The 16225-nt window shown below is 54.8% G+C and overlaps 1 protein-coding gene across 1 annotated transcript; it reads right to left on the reverse strand.

The window, feature by feature from the left end:
* Nucleotides 1-675: 675 nt before the first annotated feature.
* gpr173 (G protein-coupled receptor 173) lies at nt 676-15650 on the reverse strand. The gene is made up of 2 exons (XM_088928926.1): nt 14540-15650; nt 676-6559 (listed from the first exon to the last, which is right to left on the reverse strand). Exons 1-2 carry the CDS (start codon nt 14651-14653, stop codon nt 5204-5206), a joined length of 1470 nt encoding a protein of 489 aa, XP_088785052.1. The 5' UTR covers nt 14654-15650; the 3' UTR covers nt 676-5203.
* Nucleotides 15651-16225: the final 575 nt, after the last annotated feature.

Genomic DNA, 16225 nt, shown 5'->3' on the forward strand with positions numbered 1-16225 from the left:
GTCTCGTTCTCTCCCCCGCGAAGCAGCCCCTTGTCCGTATAATACACATCAAATAGTACAGCGGTCACAGTTCATTTACAAAAGATAGTATGCCTGAAGAGACTGTCTTTTTTGTTTCTGTTTACAAAAAAGTTCAAATAGGCATTTCTTTTTATAAAACCCACCCCACACCTCTCACCCCGCCCTTTGGCCCAAACTACCCCCCCACCCCAGTCCGCATCAGACCCCCACAGTCTTCAAAACCCCAGAGCCCCTCGCGCCCCCCAGCTCCCTGCTGAGGACAGTGTCTCAGAGAGGCTCCTGCACAGTCCACTGCCTCCTGCCTTCGGCAACCGTGTGTCGCTCCTGCTGCGTCTCAGACGCGGTCCTGAAAGGCGAGAGGTGATTTTTTTTCTTCCATTAAGCTTCCCCCCTCCCACAAGGAAAATCAGTCTTCCGCAAGTCCAGAGTCCCCCAGCGGCGCGCTCCTAGAGCGTGCGTGCTGGCTGGTCCCCGCGCCTCTGCGGTCCGGTCACGGCGACCAGGGAGAGCTGCAACACACGACAGAGAGACCCGTTGGAGAGGAGGTCTGGTTCCTTTCACACAAGGCCACCAGAGTGTAAACTAGGATTCTCATTTCTTGTCTTGCTCTTTTATTTTTCACACGTGAGTAGGACCTTTCATCGGCTTTTTCCATTTTTTGCTTTTTGCAACCGACAGGGACAGAAATAAAGTAAGAGCGAACGTACAGTACAGGAAACAGCATCTCTGTCTGGTAGGCAGATGTTAATGTCCCGCCCCCATCTCTCCCAACACAGTCCCTTCTCCACCCTAAAGCCTCGTCTCAGAAAGCGCTGTCCGGGCCCTTACACCTCCCTGCGAACTCCCGCAACTCAGCTGCTCCTGCAGCTCACACACCAACTGACAGACACAGGCCAAACAAGACCCACGAGCAGCTCAGACTGGACCTGTCTGTGTCCTGCAATCTGATTTTCATCACCCCCTGCCCGGCCGGTGACATCGTTAACCCTCCCGCACTCCACAGCTACAGACTTGTGGCTGTTCCCTCGGTCGGCAGCGGCTAACCAGACTTTTCCAGTCTTTTCCAGAATATCCGCAATGGATTCTCCGTTTGTCCTAGAAGGAGCCACTACGAGCACTCCTTCCTGTCTGAACGAACAGAATCTGTGTCAACTAAGGCAACAGGAAATGAGGTTCTACTTCCTGCTCAGTGTGGGGGTATCCCCAGTAGGCAGCTGAGCAGAGAGAAATGGTCTGACTTCGCTTACAACTTTTTATCCTGGTCCCCTCTGTGTGGTTTAGTCAACAGCAGATGGCACAGTGTTAATCCCACTCTATCCTTTTAGAAAACGCAAACTAAGCTACTTTATCTTCACTTACACGTCTTTTTTTCCAAACCACTCCCTGCTTCAGTATGATCTCTGTGTCCGTGTGGATTTTCTCCCAGAGCTCCGCTGTCCTGCCGCCTTCCAGAGACACACGGGCTGAGCAGAGGAGTGCGGGTGTGTGTGTGTGCATGTGACTGTTTGTGCGAATGTGTGTAATTGTCCTGCACTCCCCTGCCGTCCCGTCCAGAGTGTATCCAGGCCTTGCACCCCAAGCTCTGATGTCGGGGGACAGGTGGAAGAGGGTCCGAGAGTGTGGACGGAGCACGGTTGGCCGTATAAATACACAAGCAGGACAGCTGCTGGACCTCTGATGGACCAGAATTCCAGCCAGAGAATTCCGCTTGTTCAGCACTACGGAAACTGAGAGAAGCTTTGGCTCGGACAGCTAGCTGCTCGGGAAGGAATTTAATCTTGCAGCCCTGTCAGAAGAGGCTTTTACAATCAAACACCATGTTACTTTTGCAAAACACGGTCAAAGGCCTTAGGACAGTGCCCGTCTTCATGCAAGGAATGACAAGGGCTCTAAACCCTCAGTTTTGTTAGAAAAAACAAAGCATGTGCATTCGCCCAATTTCCAACAAACTGTTTCTGTTCCTAAAGAGAGCCTGGCCATGTGCCGTGTGGCCACACTGTCTGCTGCCCGCGACTTTGCGAACTGCCCCCTGCAGTGAACCTGTCACCAGCTTTCTCCAGGGGCAGCCTGCTGAACAGCGAGCCGCTGCTCCGAGACCTGGCCGAGACTTCTGACACGACGCTTGCTGAGTCATGTCCTGGCTGGGCGGAAGCACTCGTTTGTCACTGGGGAAACAGCCTGACCCGCGCTCCTGCTATATTCAGAGCTCTGAGATTTACAATAAGCCCCCAAAACAGTTGAACTGTCCAGTTGTTCCTCAGAATGTCTGTCTCCGGGTTAGTTATCCAATTAGTATCATGTCAACCCCTGCGTGATGCACCTGCAAAATATACTGTATGTGCCAGTGTTTGTGCCTCCTCTGTTTTGAGCTTGGGGTTTTGTTGCAGTTGCTCCACGTATGTCAAGTTTGAATTTAAAATAATGTCCCTTTCTGCCCTTGGCACTGTGTGGAAATATCTCCCTGCTGTGACAAACTGGAGGACAGCTCTATGCCAACCTGAAGCAAATGCACAGGCCGTTTCCTGCATTTCCTGTGAAAGGCCAATTATTTCCTGCGAAAGTCCTGTGAGACTGCTGGAATCTAAAGGAAAACTACTGAACTGCATGGATGAGGCGTGAGTTAGTTTGATAAGCATATTGTAATCCACAATATCTAAAGATCTTAAGATAATTTCTGACTGGCATTGTAGTAAAAGAGCTGCAATCAGTGGGATCAACTTGAGCATACTGGGCTCGTTAGTCCGCACCCCGTGCTGTCCGACAGGTCGCCGTGTCTGGAACCCGAAATTATTCTCAATGAACGACCGTCCCAGACGAGAGGAAGCTACTCAGTCCTTTAGTTGGTCCAAGGATCTCCTCCTGCAATGCTGTCCTGCAGACTACTTGAACACCTGTCCCTCCCAGCCGAGCTCCCCTCAGTTTTCCTTCGCCACCTCCCTGAAAACACCCACAGTCACTCCCGAGCACAGAAAAGGGAGAGATCTGATCACAAACACCAGCAAGGAACCACTTGGTTTGTAACTTCGTTAGTTCGTTAACCAGGAGTGACTCAGTGCGCTTGTCACTCCTGAGACTTTCTGAGACTTCAGTCTCTGCACTGTGTACGCTGACTGACCTGCAGTCACAATGCCCTTTTATCTTATTTTCCAGGCAGGTCTTCAGTCTAAAATAATGCGTAAATTCCTCCTCCAGCTCTAACCACTAGCTCACACTGCCTCCCTCTCTCTGTCCCAGTGCCTCAGCTCTAACCATTAGCCCACACTGCCTCCCTCTCTCTCTGTCCCAGTGCCTCAGCTCTAACCACTAGCCCACACTGCCTCCCTCTCTCTGTCCCAGTGCCTCAGCTCTAACCACTAGCCCACACTGCCTCCCTCTCTCTGTCCCAGTGCCTCAGCTCTAACCACTAGCCCACACTGCCTCCCTCTCTCTCTCCCAGTGCCTCAGCTCTAACCACTAGCCCACACTGCCTCCCTCTCTCTCTCCCAGTTTGAGAGAAAAGCATGAGCTCATTTCACTAGGAAATTGTCCTGCATTAGGGTCCATGAAAATAATCCTTGAGCTTCTGCCAGGAAACTCTTCCCGCTGAACAGGAAGGTGGGAAAACCTCTGGATCCACTTCCCATGACAGACTGTGGCACTCCTGCCACTAGTCCTCCTGCTGCTGATGTGGGCTCTACCTCTGCGCCGTCCCTGGGTCCGTGCCCCTTGCCCCTTCACCTGCCCGGCACACCCTCCTGGCTCAGGGCCTTCGGTCCAGCAGGCTGGATGCCTCTGACACCGACAGGATCCGATTTCCCGAGAGAAGTCACAGTTCCAGAGGCCTCCGCCTCCGCCTCTGGTTCCCGACCTGCCCATCAGCTCAGGGTCACCTGCTGAGCCTGGCAGCACACAGCTCTCAAACCTCCGAAAGGCTTCAGCAGCCCTGCTTATCCTTCCACCTCCTTCTCCATTTCACAGGGGTTTAAAAGAGGTGGGAACTTGGTGGAGGTGGGAAATGGAAAAGAGAACTTTCCCCCAACTCATATAGAAATGTTAGACAACAAAACACAACAACACAGGAAACGAGAGCAGCGAATATACAGGAGGATATTACTTCCTGCTGTGTGGGCAGATATTAATGATGATTCCTACATGCTCAAAGACCACCACACTGTGCCCCGCAGCTCTCTGAAGAAGAACTTCAGTAACAAGGTGACAGAGTTCCTCCTCGCATGCGAGTCAGAGACTGAGCACTATCTTCCCCTTGAGAGTGTTATTGGTGGCCTTCATTCCGGCTGTCTGGGGCCCTGGGAATATCTCACTCACAGGCAGCTGTTCCAATCCCAGCCTGTCCTAAATGTCAGGAGGTTTACATTCCTGCTGTGGAGTCGCACTTATCTACTGGCCAAAGCTTCAGTATCTCTCTGGCTCAGAATATTCTACAGCAGGACAGAAAAAAGGCTCATTTTACTTAACTATTGTGAAATGATTCTGATTCAAGTATTTTTTATCATTCTAAGAAACACAGCGATCCCCAGTGCATGCGTCTCAGGTGCTTCCCGTTTTAACTCATCCTTCGCCGATTCTGTTTCTCTTTGAGAGACAGAAAACTACAACGACAAGAACACGGTCTCAGACTCCACAACGTTTTCAACCACAAACAAACAGCCCCGGTTTGTTTGCTTGGGAACGATTTCTTCCCCTTCGCAAGATGGCTTATTTAAGCTCTGACATCGCCTAGCTTTGCATAACTGCGCTAAAGAAGGTGGTCAGGCTGCTTGAGCTCCTTTAACAAAGCGCCGCGTCAGGAGAGAGTCACCCCCTGCAATCCGCCCATTCAGAGCAAAGACTTTCAGATCATATCTGCCAAAGAAAAAGTCAGACACTCCGCCTGCCCTGCGTGTTACAGTACAATTCGCCCCGAATGAGAACGACTGGGGGCCCCGCGCTGCAGACTCTCACTGCCCCCTGCTGGCCGTGGTCACAGGTGCAAGAAGCCTGTGTCAGAGTGCCGCTCACTGGGAAGCAAAGCGACTCGGATAATACACGCACAAGAGAGGACAGGTGGAGGGCCTTACTGGACTTTAGGCTTGGCTCTCCTCCAGACCCCTCGGACCCCCTTCAGACTCAAAGGCCAGCCCCCACCCCCGCAGAGGGGCCTGCGCTGCCCCAGACCCCCACGCCCCACCCCCCTGCACCCCCCTCACATGACGCAGTAGGGTTCGCGGGGCAGCTGTGGCTTAGTCCTGCAGCAGGAGGGCAGGTGGGCCAGCAGCCCCTTCTTCAGGTCCTTGTTGAGGAGGAAGCAGATGATGGGGTTGACCCCGGCCTGGGCGAAGCTCATCCACACGGTGGTGGAGAGGTAGCGGTGAGGTATGGTGCAGGCCTGCACGAAGACGCGCCAGTAGCAGGCCACGATGTAGGGCGACCACAGCACGAGGAAAAACAAGGTGATGACGTAGAACATGCGGCCCAGCCTCTTCTCCGCCTTGAACTCCTCCATGCCCAGCAGGCGCCGGTTCTGGTTGTGCACGTTCTGCCGGATGCCCAGCAGGGTGGGCGGCATGGGCCCCCGCCCGAAACCTGCGATCCAGTTGGCGGCCGCCTGCCCCGTGGCGCCAGGGCCGTGGAAGGTCCAGTTCTGGCTGATGGCCGGCACCATCTGGATGGGCTTCATCTTGCGGTGCTTGTACTCGAAGAGCAGCAGCTTCATGTAGACCACGTGGGTGGCCAGGATGAGCACGGCCAGCATCAGCATGAAGCCCAGGGTGTCGTTGGCCTTGAAGTAGCGGTGCTCAAAGATGCACTGGTCCTCCTCTCGGATGAACTTGTAGGTGCCCACGTCGAAGACGGGCGGGAAGGCCATGGCCACCGAGAGGGTCCACACCATGCACACCACCGCCACGCAGGTCCAGAAGGTCATGCGCTTGGAGTAGAAGCGGTGGTGGGCAATGGCCATGTAGCGAGTCACGCTGATGCAGAAGAGCATGAAGGCCGCGTGGAAGCAGAAGAGCACTGCCATGAAGGCCACGATCTTGCAGCTCAGCACGCTGTAGGTCCAGGCCGAGCCGTTCTTGATGGACACCAGCACGAAGGGGAAGCAGACGGCCGAGCGAATGGTGTCGGCCAGGCAGAGGTCCAGCAGGAAGTAGTAGGGGGCTTTGTGGAGGGCGCGGTCCTTGAGCACCAGCAGAGACACCACCAGGTTGCCCACCAGGCTCACGCAGATGATCAGGCCCAGCAGGACCAGCTTGACGTAGGTGGACACCACTGAGGAGCCCCCACCTGCCGCCGCAGCTACCGCTGCCAAGGGGTTCCCCGGCCCCCCGTCTCCGCTCTCACTGCCGTTGGCCATCCCTCCTCCTCCTCCTCCTCCTCGGCCCCCCGCTGTGCTCGCTGGCTCCCGACCGGCCGGCCTCCGGACCCCTCCCCCCGCCGTGCTCCTCGGCCTCGTGCTGGTGCGCTCTCCCCGGGGGCTGACGCTCCGCTCAGAAGGAACCAGGGCGCCTCGATCTGCGTCGCCCCATTTTCCCGTTTCCGCTCTTTTCCTCCGCCGCACCTGCAGACAGGGGAGAGAGAGCGGTGAGTGTTCCTGCGTCCCGCTGTCTGGGTGCAGCATCTCCCCCTTCTCCCACAGCATGCCAGCTCGCGCTGAGAGACACGCACTGCGCACGTTCGTCACCCAGCAGTGTCCACAGGGCCGGCACGGTGACACTGGCTCCAATCGGTGTGGCACGTAGACACGGTCAGGCCCCTCCGGGGTTTCAGACACCAGAGACAGGACTCATCCGGCACCCTCTAGCTCTAATGGCTTTAAATGCTGACTGATCTGAGGATCCCATACAGCCCCTTCTTGGAAGAAGCCGGGCTATCAGCTTCAACAGCCTGGCTGGTGGCTTGGTCCATGCCCCCGCTACTCTGTGTAAAGATGTGCATCCTGTCCTAATTGGAGGATCTCATCCAGACGTTTCTTGAAAGAAGACGGGTATCAGCTTCAGTAACAAGGCTGGGCAGCTTGTCCCACATTCCTGTTCTCAGTATAGAATGGTTTTCAGTTAATTTGATGTTTAATCTGGGTGTGTGCAGTCCTCCTGTCTGACCCTGAGCTCTGCTCTGTGTGCTCTGATGGGGTAAAGCCTGTGCACGGGTTCGAGCAGCCATGTGAACGATTAAAAAGTCCAACACCAAGTGGGGGACGTGGAAGAAAAACAAATGCCATTTTTTTTTACATTTCAAACATCTTTTTCAAGTACTAGTGAGGGATCTAGTCTAGGGCTGGTTACCCTGCCACCTGGATACCGGGTCAATGCATGTGTTCGCTCCAGCTCATCTGCAGCACCTGGGTAATTAAACAATTAAAGATCAGTTTTCTATCTATGCTATTAGAAGGTTCAAAGTTATGCAACGGCCATGATTCCAGACGCCAAGACTGACCACGCCTGCTCTAATCACGCCGATTCGTCACGACGCCTGCAAAACTATCCCATCGCGTTGTCCTGGAACAGGGGTCACCTGATGCCGCCCCCCGTGGCCCCCAGAAATGCGGCTCTGCAGTCCTCCACTAGCTGGAGCCGCCACAGTGATCACCCAGCCTGTTGCTAAGCTACGGGACCTCAGATCTCTCCTTCCTGTGTGTCGGTGAGGCGTGTGCGTGGGAGTGTGTGTGGGCTCATACCTTGTAACGGTGTGATTGTGGAGAACGAGAGCAGAGCCTCAGGCGGCCAGGAGAGGGGTGACACGCGGGACAGAGGCGGCCCCCCGAGAGGCGGGCGGCTCCAGTGGAGCAGCAGCTCAGCCGAATCCCGAGGCGCAGGGTGTGCCGCGCTCGGAGGGCCCCCTCCCCGGACCAACGCCGCGCAGCCGGGGTGTGGAAGTGTGAGGAGAGCACCTGCACAGCTCCTGCCCAGTCAGGCACACTCCCTGAGCAGAGACGACCAGCCCAGAGCAAACGAACCCTGAGAAACCCAGGACCAGAGCAAACGAGCCCTGAGAAACCCAGGAACAGTTGGGGCACGGTGGGAGTGGGACTGAGCCAGTGGGTTTAGGATGGGGAGACATGGGGGGACAGTGTGGGAGTGGGAGTGAGACAGTGGGTTTAGGATGGGGAGACACTGGGGGACAGTGTGGGAGTGGGAGTGGGCCAGTGGGTTTAGGATGGGGAGACACTGGGGGACAGTGTGGGAGGGAGTGGGCCAGTGGGTTTAGGATGGGGAGACACTGGGGGACAGTGTGGGAGTGGGAGTGGGCCAGTGGGTTTAGGATGGGGAGACACTGGGGGACAGTGTGGGAGTGGGAGTGGGCCAGTGGGTTTAGGATGGGGAGACATGGGGGGACAGTGTGGGAGGGAGTGGGCCAGTGGGTTTAGGATGGGGAGATGGGGGACAGTGTGGGAGTGGGAGTGGGCCAGTGGGTTTAGGATGGGGAGACACTGGGGGACAGTGTGGGAGGGAGTGGGCCAGTGGGTTTAGGATGGGGAGACACTGGGGGACAGTGTGGGAGTGGGAGTGGGCCAGTGGGTTTAGGATGGGGAGACACTGGGGGACAGTGTGGGAGGGAGTGGGCCAGTGGGTTTAGGATGGGGAGAAACTGGGGGACAGTGTGGGAGTGGGAGTGGGCCAGTGGGTTTAGGATGGGGAGACACTGGGGGACAGTGTGGGAGTGGGCCAGTGGGTTTAGGATGGGGAGATGGGGGACAGTGTGGGAGGGAGTGGGCCAGTGGGTTTAGGATGGGGAGACACTGGGGGACAGTGTGGGAGTGGGAGTGGGCCAGTGGGTTTAGGATGGGGAGACACTGGGGGACAGTGTGGGAGTGGGAGTGGGCCAGTGGGTTTAGGATGGGGAGACACTGGGGGACAGTGTGGGAGTGGGAGTGGGCCAGTGGGTTTAGGATGGGGAGACACTGGGGGACAGTGTGGGAGTGGGCCAGTGGGTTTAGGATGGGGAGATGGGGGACAGTGTGGGAGGGAGTGGGCCAGTGGGTTTAGGATGGGGAGACACTGGGGGACAGTGTGGGAGTGGGAGTGGGCCAGTGGGTTTAGGATGGGGAGACACTGGGGGACAGTGTGGGAGTGGGAGTGGGCCAGTGGGTTTAGGATGGGGAGACACTGGGGGACAGTGTGGGAGTGGGAGTGGGCCAGTGGGTTCAGGATGGGGAGACACTGGGGGACAGTGTGGGAGTGGGAGTGGGCCAGTGGGTTTAGGATGGGGAGATGGGGGACAGTGTGGGAGGGAGTGGGCCAGTGGGTTTAGGATGGAGAGAAACTGGGGGACAGTGTGGGAGTGGGAGTGGGCCAGTGGGTTTAGGATGGGGAGACACTGGGGGACAGTGTGGGAGGGAGTGGGCCAGTGGGTTTAGGATGGAGAGAAACTGGGGGACAGTGTGGGAGTGGGAGTGGGCCAGTGGGTTAAGGATGGGGAGACACTGGGGGACAGTGTGGGAGTGGGGACTGGACGTGGGCCAGCGAGCAGCAGAGGTGAGGGGAGGGTGCTGCAGAGGATGGGTGGCCCATTGTCTCCAGTCTCAAGACGGGAAACCGGGATGCAAATGTGTTTCTGTCACGGTAATTACAGCAGCCTGTTGCTAGGCTACAGAACCTTATGCCTTGTGCCTGTGTGGGTGTGCGCGTGCATTTTTCTAGACACAGGAGGAGTAACATGTTTCCAGTGTAGCCGGAGCCCAGCAGAGCCTCAGAGATCTCAACCACCGCATTCCCAGCGTCTCCAGGCCAAGGCCATGCGGGATTTCGGGAAACCCTGGCACCTCGTGCTGATGGCCAGCGTACCGGCCCAACCGGGATAAAACACGGACACTGGTTGCCAGGACAACAGAAGGGCGTGAACACAGACAAACAGACACCTGCACCCCAACGGACACAATTTACAATGCACAAAAACGTTAAATGCGATCCGAGCCTGAAGTAAAAGTTAATCAAGCACATTTCTGTAGCCTGGCCTTCCCTTCCGTTTTGTGGGAAGGGGTGTGGTGGATTTCAGACCGCTGAAGCACAGCGGGCACTGCGAGCGGCCAACAGGGCTGTCACTCGGCCTGCCAGAGACGCGAGAGGAAACTACCGGGAATCGCCTTAGAAATCAGAAACAGTAGCCAGGCGCTTCTTTCCACAAAGGGTGGTGGGAGTGTGGAACTAGCTGCCAAGCCATGTGGTTGAAGAGGATACCCTTATAAGACAGGAGATCACAAGCAAGAGCTCTTCCTGAAGACCAGCCCTCTGGTGAACTTCAGATTAATGGAGATGGTACCTACCTATCCACTCCTACCTGCCCTTCTCTCATATGCAGACACAGAGCTCCTGTGGCCTGGAAGTCTTGGTAGTCTGTCATATTTCTGGCTGTGTTTGGGTTCTGTCTGGCAGGTTTGTGGCTCAGTTTAGGGGTACAGACACCGGCTGGGTCCCAGACAGATGCCACATCATGACAGACCGGAACTGGGCTGGTACCAGCCTGCATCAGAGACCTGCTGAGCCTCAATCATGGAAAATCTCTTCTCTCCTGCTACACAAATAGCACTGATGTTGTTAAAGTCTTCTCTCTAACACACAACCTTCTTCAATCCCTTTAGAATTGGATGGGTTAAACTTGCTCCTATTGATAGGAATAGAAGTCTACATCACAGGGATCCTACAGGCATGAAAGAACTTAAAGCAACGACGATTTTATTAATGAAAACAATTCTAAATAAATGATTTTGTAGACTTTCAGTTTACACGTGTTCAACCAGCTGGTGCTGCACTTTTCTGTAAGAATCGGAGAGATTCCCCGGCAGGACTAGAATCGCAGCCAGTCAGGCTTGTGAGCAGGTGCAGAGGAACAGGTGAAGGTTTATTCTGTACTGAAGAGAAGCGCTGTGTTTGGGACTGAGCCTGTATCTGCTCCTCTGCAGCCTGCGCGTGCCGACGCAGCTCCTTACTCTGCCTGAGCCCCTCCTGTCCAAGCGTTCTCTCGTTCTGGCACTTCGAAGCAGGTGCCTTAGTTTTCGCCTCCTTTTCCCCTGTATCGAGCAAGCGGCGGAAACGTGTTCCTGCAGCTCTTTCTCCCTGCAGCAGTATTCAATGTGAGCAGAGGCCAGCTCTCCTGCGCCGTGCTCCCAGCGCAGGGGGAAGCTAATAAGTGTCGCGCATGCCAGCAGGACACAGGCCCTGCCTGGACCAGCCCTCCCACCGTCACAAACTCAAAGCACAGCTAGAAGCTCCTGGTAATGTGTACAGCATCACTGTTGTAACTCATGCGATTCTCATGTGGAACTTCTCATTTGGAATAAAATAACTTCAAGTGGAGCTAGGGACTTGCTAGCCTGAGAAAGCAATGTAATTTGGCAAGCAGATCGGGGGTTATACTTCCTTTTTAAATTCAAAGTGATGTTTTTTTTAAACAGACACCTGGCCATGGTGTTAGCGTTCGTGTGTTGTACTGCTGTCCAGAGTTTTCTAACCCACAATCTCCGGTGGCCTCAACACTACGTACCTGGGGCTGCACACCCTAGTTTTGTCTGGAGCAGGATGGCAGGAAAGGTGGAACCTGCAGCTCTGTGGTCTCCACTGTCAGCCAGGGCCTCGTGTTTGAGAGGCACCGGCCCACAGAGCTCCCTCCCTGCACATGAACACAAGACATCCTCTCCAGGAATCCTGGTTACGTACAGTAGGTCTCGTGCAGCACTGCTCGGCCACGGATTTTTAATTCAGAAATCTTACACCCATACAACAGAGGGAAGGTTACCAAGCCCTAGAAAAACGGATTAACCAAATACACTGATGCAAAAACTCGACCCTACATCACACCACCTGTCCCTACTAGCATAGGAAGGAGATCTGTACTCGTGATTCTGTATCCGTCTGTATCTGGAGTAAAACAAGTGACCAAACCAGACTTGCGGGATGTCAGTACCACTGGGGTGCACCAGTACCTGCAGTGGTGACCCGACTCTGCCTGGTCTCTCAGAACCCCCACAGTGAGAGTCTGGTTCTCCTGTGATCTGGGTTTGGTGCATTCATGGGCTGAGAGGGGCTGGCCAACCGGAGGTGAGAGTTTCAGTTGCGGCAATGCGGCCAAGTGGGAACTGCGGGGAAGTGCATTTCAAACAGAGAACAGGAGACATTGCTTTACATGAAGAGGGGTGGGAGTGGGGAACAAGCTGCCTAGCTGGTTCTCGTTTTAATAACTGGCTGAAAGAAATCCTTGGATCAGTTACATTCTAACAACTAAAAGTGTTTCATGGGCATAAACACCTCCTCTTGTTTCTCTCTTATGCGGGTGGATCTGTGCTGATGGCTCGGATCAGAATCTGACCACAATAGCTCTATGCTGTCTGCTTATATACATGCAGTTACCCTTACTTCGTGTGCCAATAATCTTTTTAGCTCAAACCTACAGCTCATCCCATTTTAAAGTGTTTTGGCGATCAAACCATTTCGAACGTTTTGCAGGAGTAAGAGAATATGCCGTGTTTGTAGGCAGGACTGAGGTGAGGGTTCCAGCTGGGATTAGGCCTCTGGGAATCTGCAGATGTGTGTGGATGCACCACCTGGCATGGGGTGTGTTTGCAATCCCTCTGTTCCTTATTTGTGCTTCGGCTTTTACTGGTTAGACCTTGCTGTTACCAAACTGTTGAGGCTGAGAACCAAATGAAAGTTAGCAAAGGCGCGATATCAGCTGTCATCTGTTTGGTGATGGTTTGGCACTTGTCTTTCTTTTAAAAAACAAGTCATTATCTATAATGCTCTGTGTGCCAAAGACAAAGCATGACTCAGGACCCAGAGCTGCAGCAGACAGCTAGCACACTGAACACAGTCCAGCCAACAGAGCTGCAGCAGACAGCTAGCACACTGAACACAGTCCAGCCAACAGAGCTGCAGCAGACAGCTAGCACACTGAACACAGTCCAGCCAACAGAGCTGCAGCAGACAGCTAGCACACTGAACACAGTCCAGCCAGCAGGGCTGATACTCCCCTCTGTACCAGGCTCACTGTACCCTGCTGCTGCCCAGGCAGGGGCTGGGGCACAGGGGGCAGTGCCCAGTGTCCCCAGGACAGGAGATAGATGCCCCTGTGAGCCCCAGGGAAAGGGGACATCAGCAAGTGGGGGCAGGAAAGTGATTATAGGTCTCCGGAGTTCAAGTAGAAAATTCACAGCCAACAGAGCAAGAGAGGTGAAGGACAGCATTTAAGATAAATGTGTCTAAACAGGGATGGACAGACAGAGACAGGCATTCATCCTCACATTATATAGAATTGAATTAACTATGCAATTCCTGCCTGAGAAAACGCAGGTGGCAGGAGGCACCTTTATATGCCTTGGGAAATGAAGAGATTAATTCAATTTTAAAAATCCATACAGGTGTCTTCCTGACGAGACGCTGTCTCCGTGTGGACAGGCAGCAAGGTGGGTGTCTCCCGTGCTGGTGTGTGTAGGTAGCAGGAGAACAATGTGGAGGAAGGGGGGTGTTCAAGAGAAACGTGTAGGATGATGAGGCGGACAGATCTACAGGCAGACTGCTTCGTTTTTTCCCCCGCAGATGAACACCCACATTCCGCCCGGCCCCGCCGGAGCCTCGCTCTGTGCGGCTGCTCGCAGGCCGGCGCCAGGCCCGCCGGAACCGGCGCTCGCGTCTGTGCGAACACCGGGGGCAGCGGGTCGAGGGGGTAGATACCGGGGCGCGGGGGGTGGGGGCGGTGAGAACTGGGTAGCAACAGCAACAGCCGAGCCCCACGGCCGTGACTTCAGTGGGAGGGCGCGACGGAAAATACACCAACCAAACAAGCCTGAATCATCCCGACTCGGGCGGCCCCGCTCTGCATCCAACGTATAAAATACAATTACAAGCGACGAGACCAGAATATAAATACCGTCGGCCAAGTGCATGCGATGTTAAACACAAAGCTTGACTTTATAAATGGGTGGAATATCACGGCTGTATTCGTATCAATTTGCTGCCTGATAGACGCTCGAATTTCATCCGTCTCCCCGGCTCTGCGAGCGCTGTAATTAAGACAGGCAAACTCGCTTTAGGCGTGCTGGGGCCGGATCTGTGCGGCGGGGAGAACGGCGTTAGCACCGGCTGCTTGTGCGTGTAAACCGCCAGCCTATACAGTACGCCTCAAAAGCACACGGACGTAAAGGTGATTATGTAAATCGAGAAGCTAAGCCCCTTGCAAATTGAACATTAACATCTGTCTGTACGAGACGGCCGCTGCCTCCTCCAGCGAGGAAGTATATGAGCTACATTTGCAAACTGCAGTACAAATCTATCAATATGCACGCATGCATAAGCGATACCAACAAGTCGTGCGCCAGGCTTACAGCAAAGACAATTAATACCCCACCAGCTGTAAATACATACGCTATAGAAAAGCCATAGAGTCTGGCACAAAAGGCCGGGAATTTAAAGTCCTTATAGATATATAATGTATCTAAAAGCACCTCTTTCCTAAAAGCATTATATTGACGAACGTCGCCTTTGGGATAAAATGACTAAGGATGGGAGAAAGAGCCTCAGAAAAGACACGAGAGTGTAAAACAGCGTCTTACCTGCTTCGCGCTCTTTGTGGTCGAGACAAAGGCTGTGAATTTAATTCCAGGCCATTTCTGCCCGCGTGTTGCAGTTAATAAAGATCGGACTGTGGAAGTGAAGTCAAGCGACATACAAAATAACCCCACTGGACGGACAAGCGCTTAAGAAACCATCAAACAGCACGAAAAAAAAACGCGGCGTGCTTTGACGTCCCTTGTAAATAAAGCAATCTGATAAAATACCAATACAAATGAAAACAGAGACAAAAAAATCAAGCTTCTCGTCTGTTTTTTTTTTTTTTGTCTGCGCGTCCTGGTTAAGTCCTCAAAAACCGGGGGACGGGGGACGGCCACCGGGACTCAACTCCGTCCAAGGGCTTGTTCCCGGGAGCAGGGCGGCCGCGGTCCGTGTCGCTGAGGGACCCCGCAAGCCCACACAGGGTTCAAGGGAAAACAGCGTTTCCTCCTTTTCCGTGTGCATGACATGTCTTCGGGTCTTCCATAGAGCCCTACACGCCCTCACCTGCCCACCCGACTGCGGGAGAGCCGACCGACACAAAGCGCAGCCGGAGACCGCGGGGGCTACTCCTGCGCGGACGGCAACGCTCGCGTCTCGTCTAGATGGGGAGACATCATCGCAGGAGTCCCAGCCGGCTTTGTTAGCGTGAATATCTTTAAATCCCCGTTACCTCCGCGCACTGTCGCCTACGGCACAGTCACGGCCGCTCGTCCCTCAGCCTCAAGGTGTCGACCCTCGGCGCTGCCATGGCGAGCAGGGACGTCTTCCTCCTTCACGGTCTCTCCGCCTGCAGCGCGCCCGGCTCGCCTCTCGGTCTCGGCACCGGCACCGGCACCGCGACCATGCCGGGGTGAAGACGCGTACACGGCGCCTGTGTAGGTGCCCTATATTATGTCTGAAAAGACTACGACTGGCACCCCGACAGAAAACAAAATAATAACCGCCGTTTCGTCAGTCGTGCCGAATACCGCTGCTGTGGCGAGAGCCCGGGCTCGCAGGAATCCGAGCGCTGCTGCTCTTAATAAATAATGAAAGCGAAAATGTGACCACAAGAAAAAAAAAAAAAAAAGCCGATGAAATGGCTGTTTGCGATGGTGAGTTGGGAACAGCGGCTCTTTCTCTGCGCTCGGCTTCGCCTCCGCTCGGAAAGGCACAGGCGCGACTCGGGAGTTTTCGGCGGAGGCTGAGGGATGTGGGCGCTGCGCTGTGGCGGGAAGGATTCGAGCGCCTTCAACAGCGTCCGTCGTCCACACCCGCCCGAAGGGGCCTTCGACTGTTTCACCGCGGCTGGAAGAGCAGGGCGGAATGCATCGCGGGGTTCTTTCTTTCCTACACGTTATGTCATCTTTGAACTCGCTCTCTCTCTCCCCGCTTCTAAGCGGAGAGCATGTCTCCCCAGCCCCCGTATACACGAGCCCCAGGTGTGTCTTCCGCTGTGTCGTGTGTGGGTCGCTAACCGAATCCTGCAAGGACGTCTCGCCGCGTTGTTAAAATTAAAACCAAAAAAGAAATAGATCCGCGATCCTACAGAAATCGCGGCCGGGACGCTGCCCACGGTAGCGCGGCGGCGGACAGCGAGCCCGTGTGGACACCGGCGGCGGCACACAGCGCCCCTAGCGGCGGCGGCGCGCCCGCAACAGGTGCAAGGCCTCGCGTGCCACCCTGCGCGTCACCTCCCCGCCCCA

Source organism: Atractosteus spatula, chromosome 2 (genome assembly GCF_055471065.1).
Source record: "Atractosteus spatula isolate fAtrSpa1 chromosome 2, fAtrSpa1.hap1, whole genome shotgun sequence".
In the NCBI taxonomy this organism is placed as follows: domain Eukaryota; kingdom Metazoa; phylum Chordata; class Actinopteri; order Semionotiformes; family Lepisosteidae; genus Atractosteus; species Atractosteus spatula.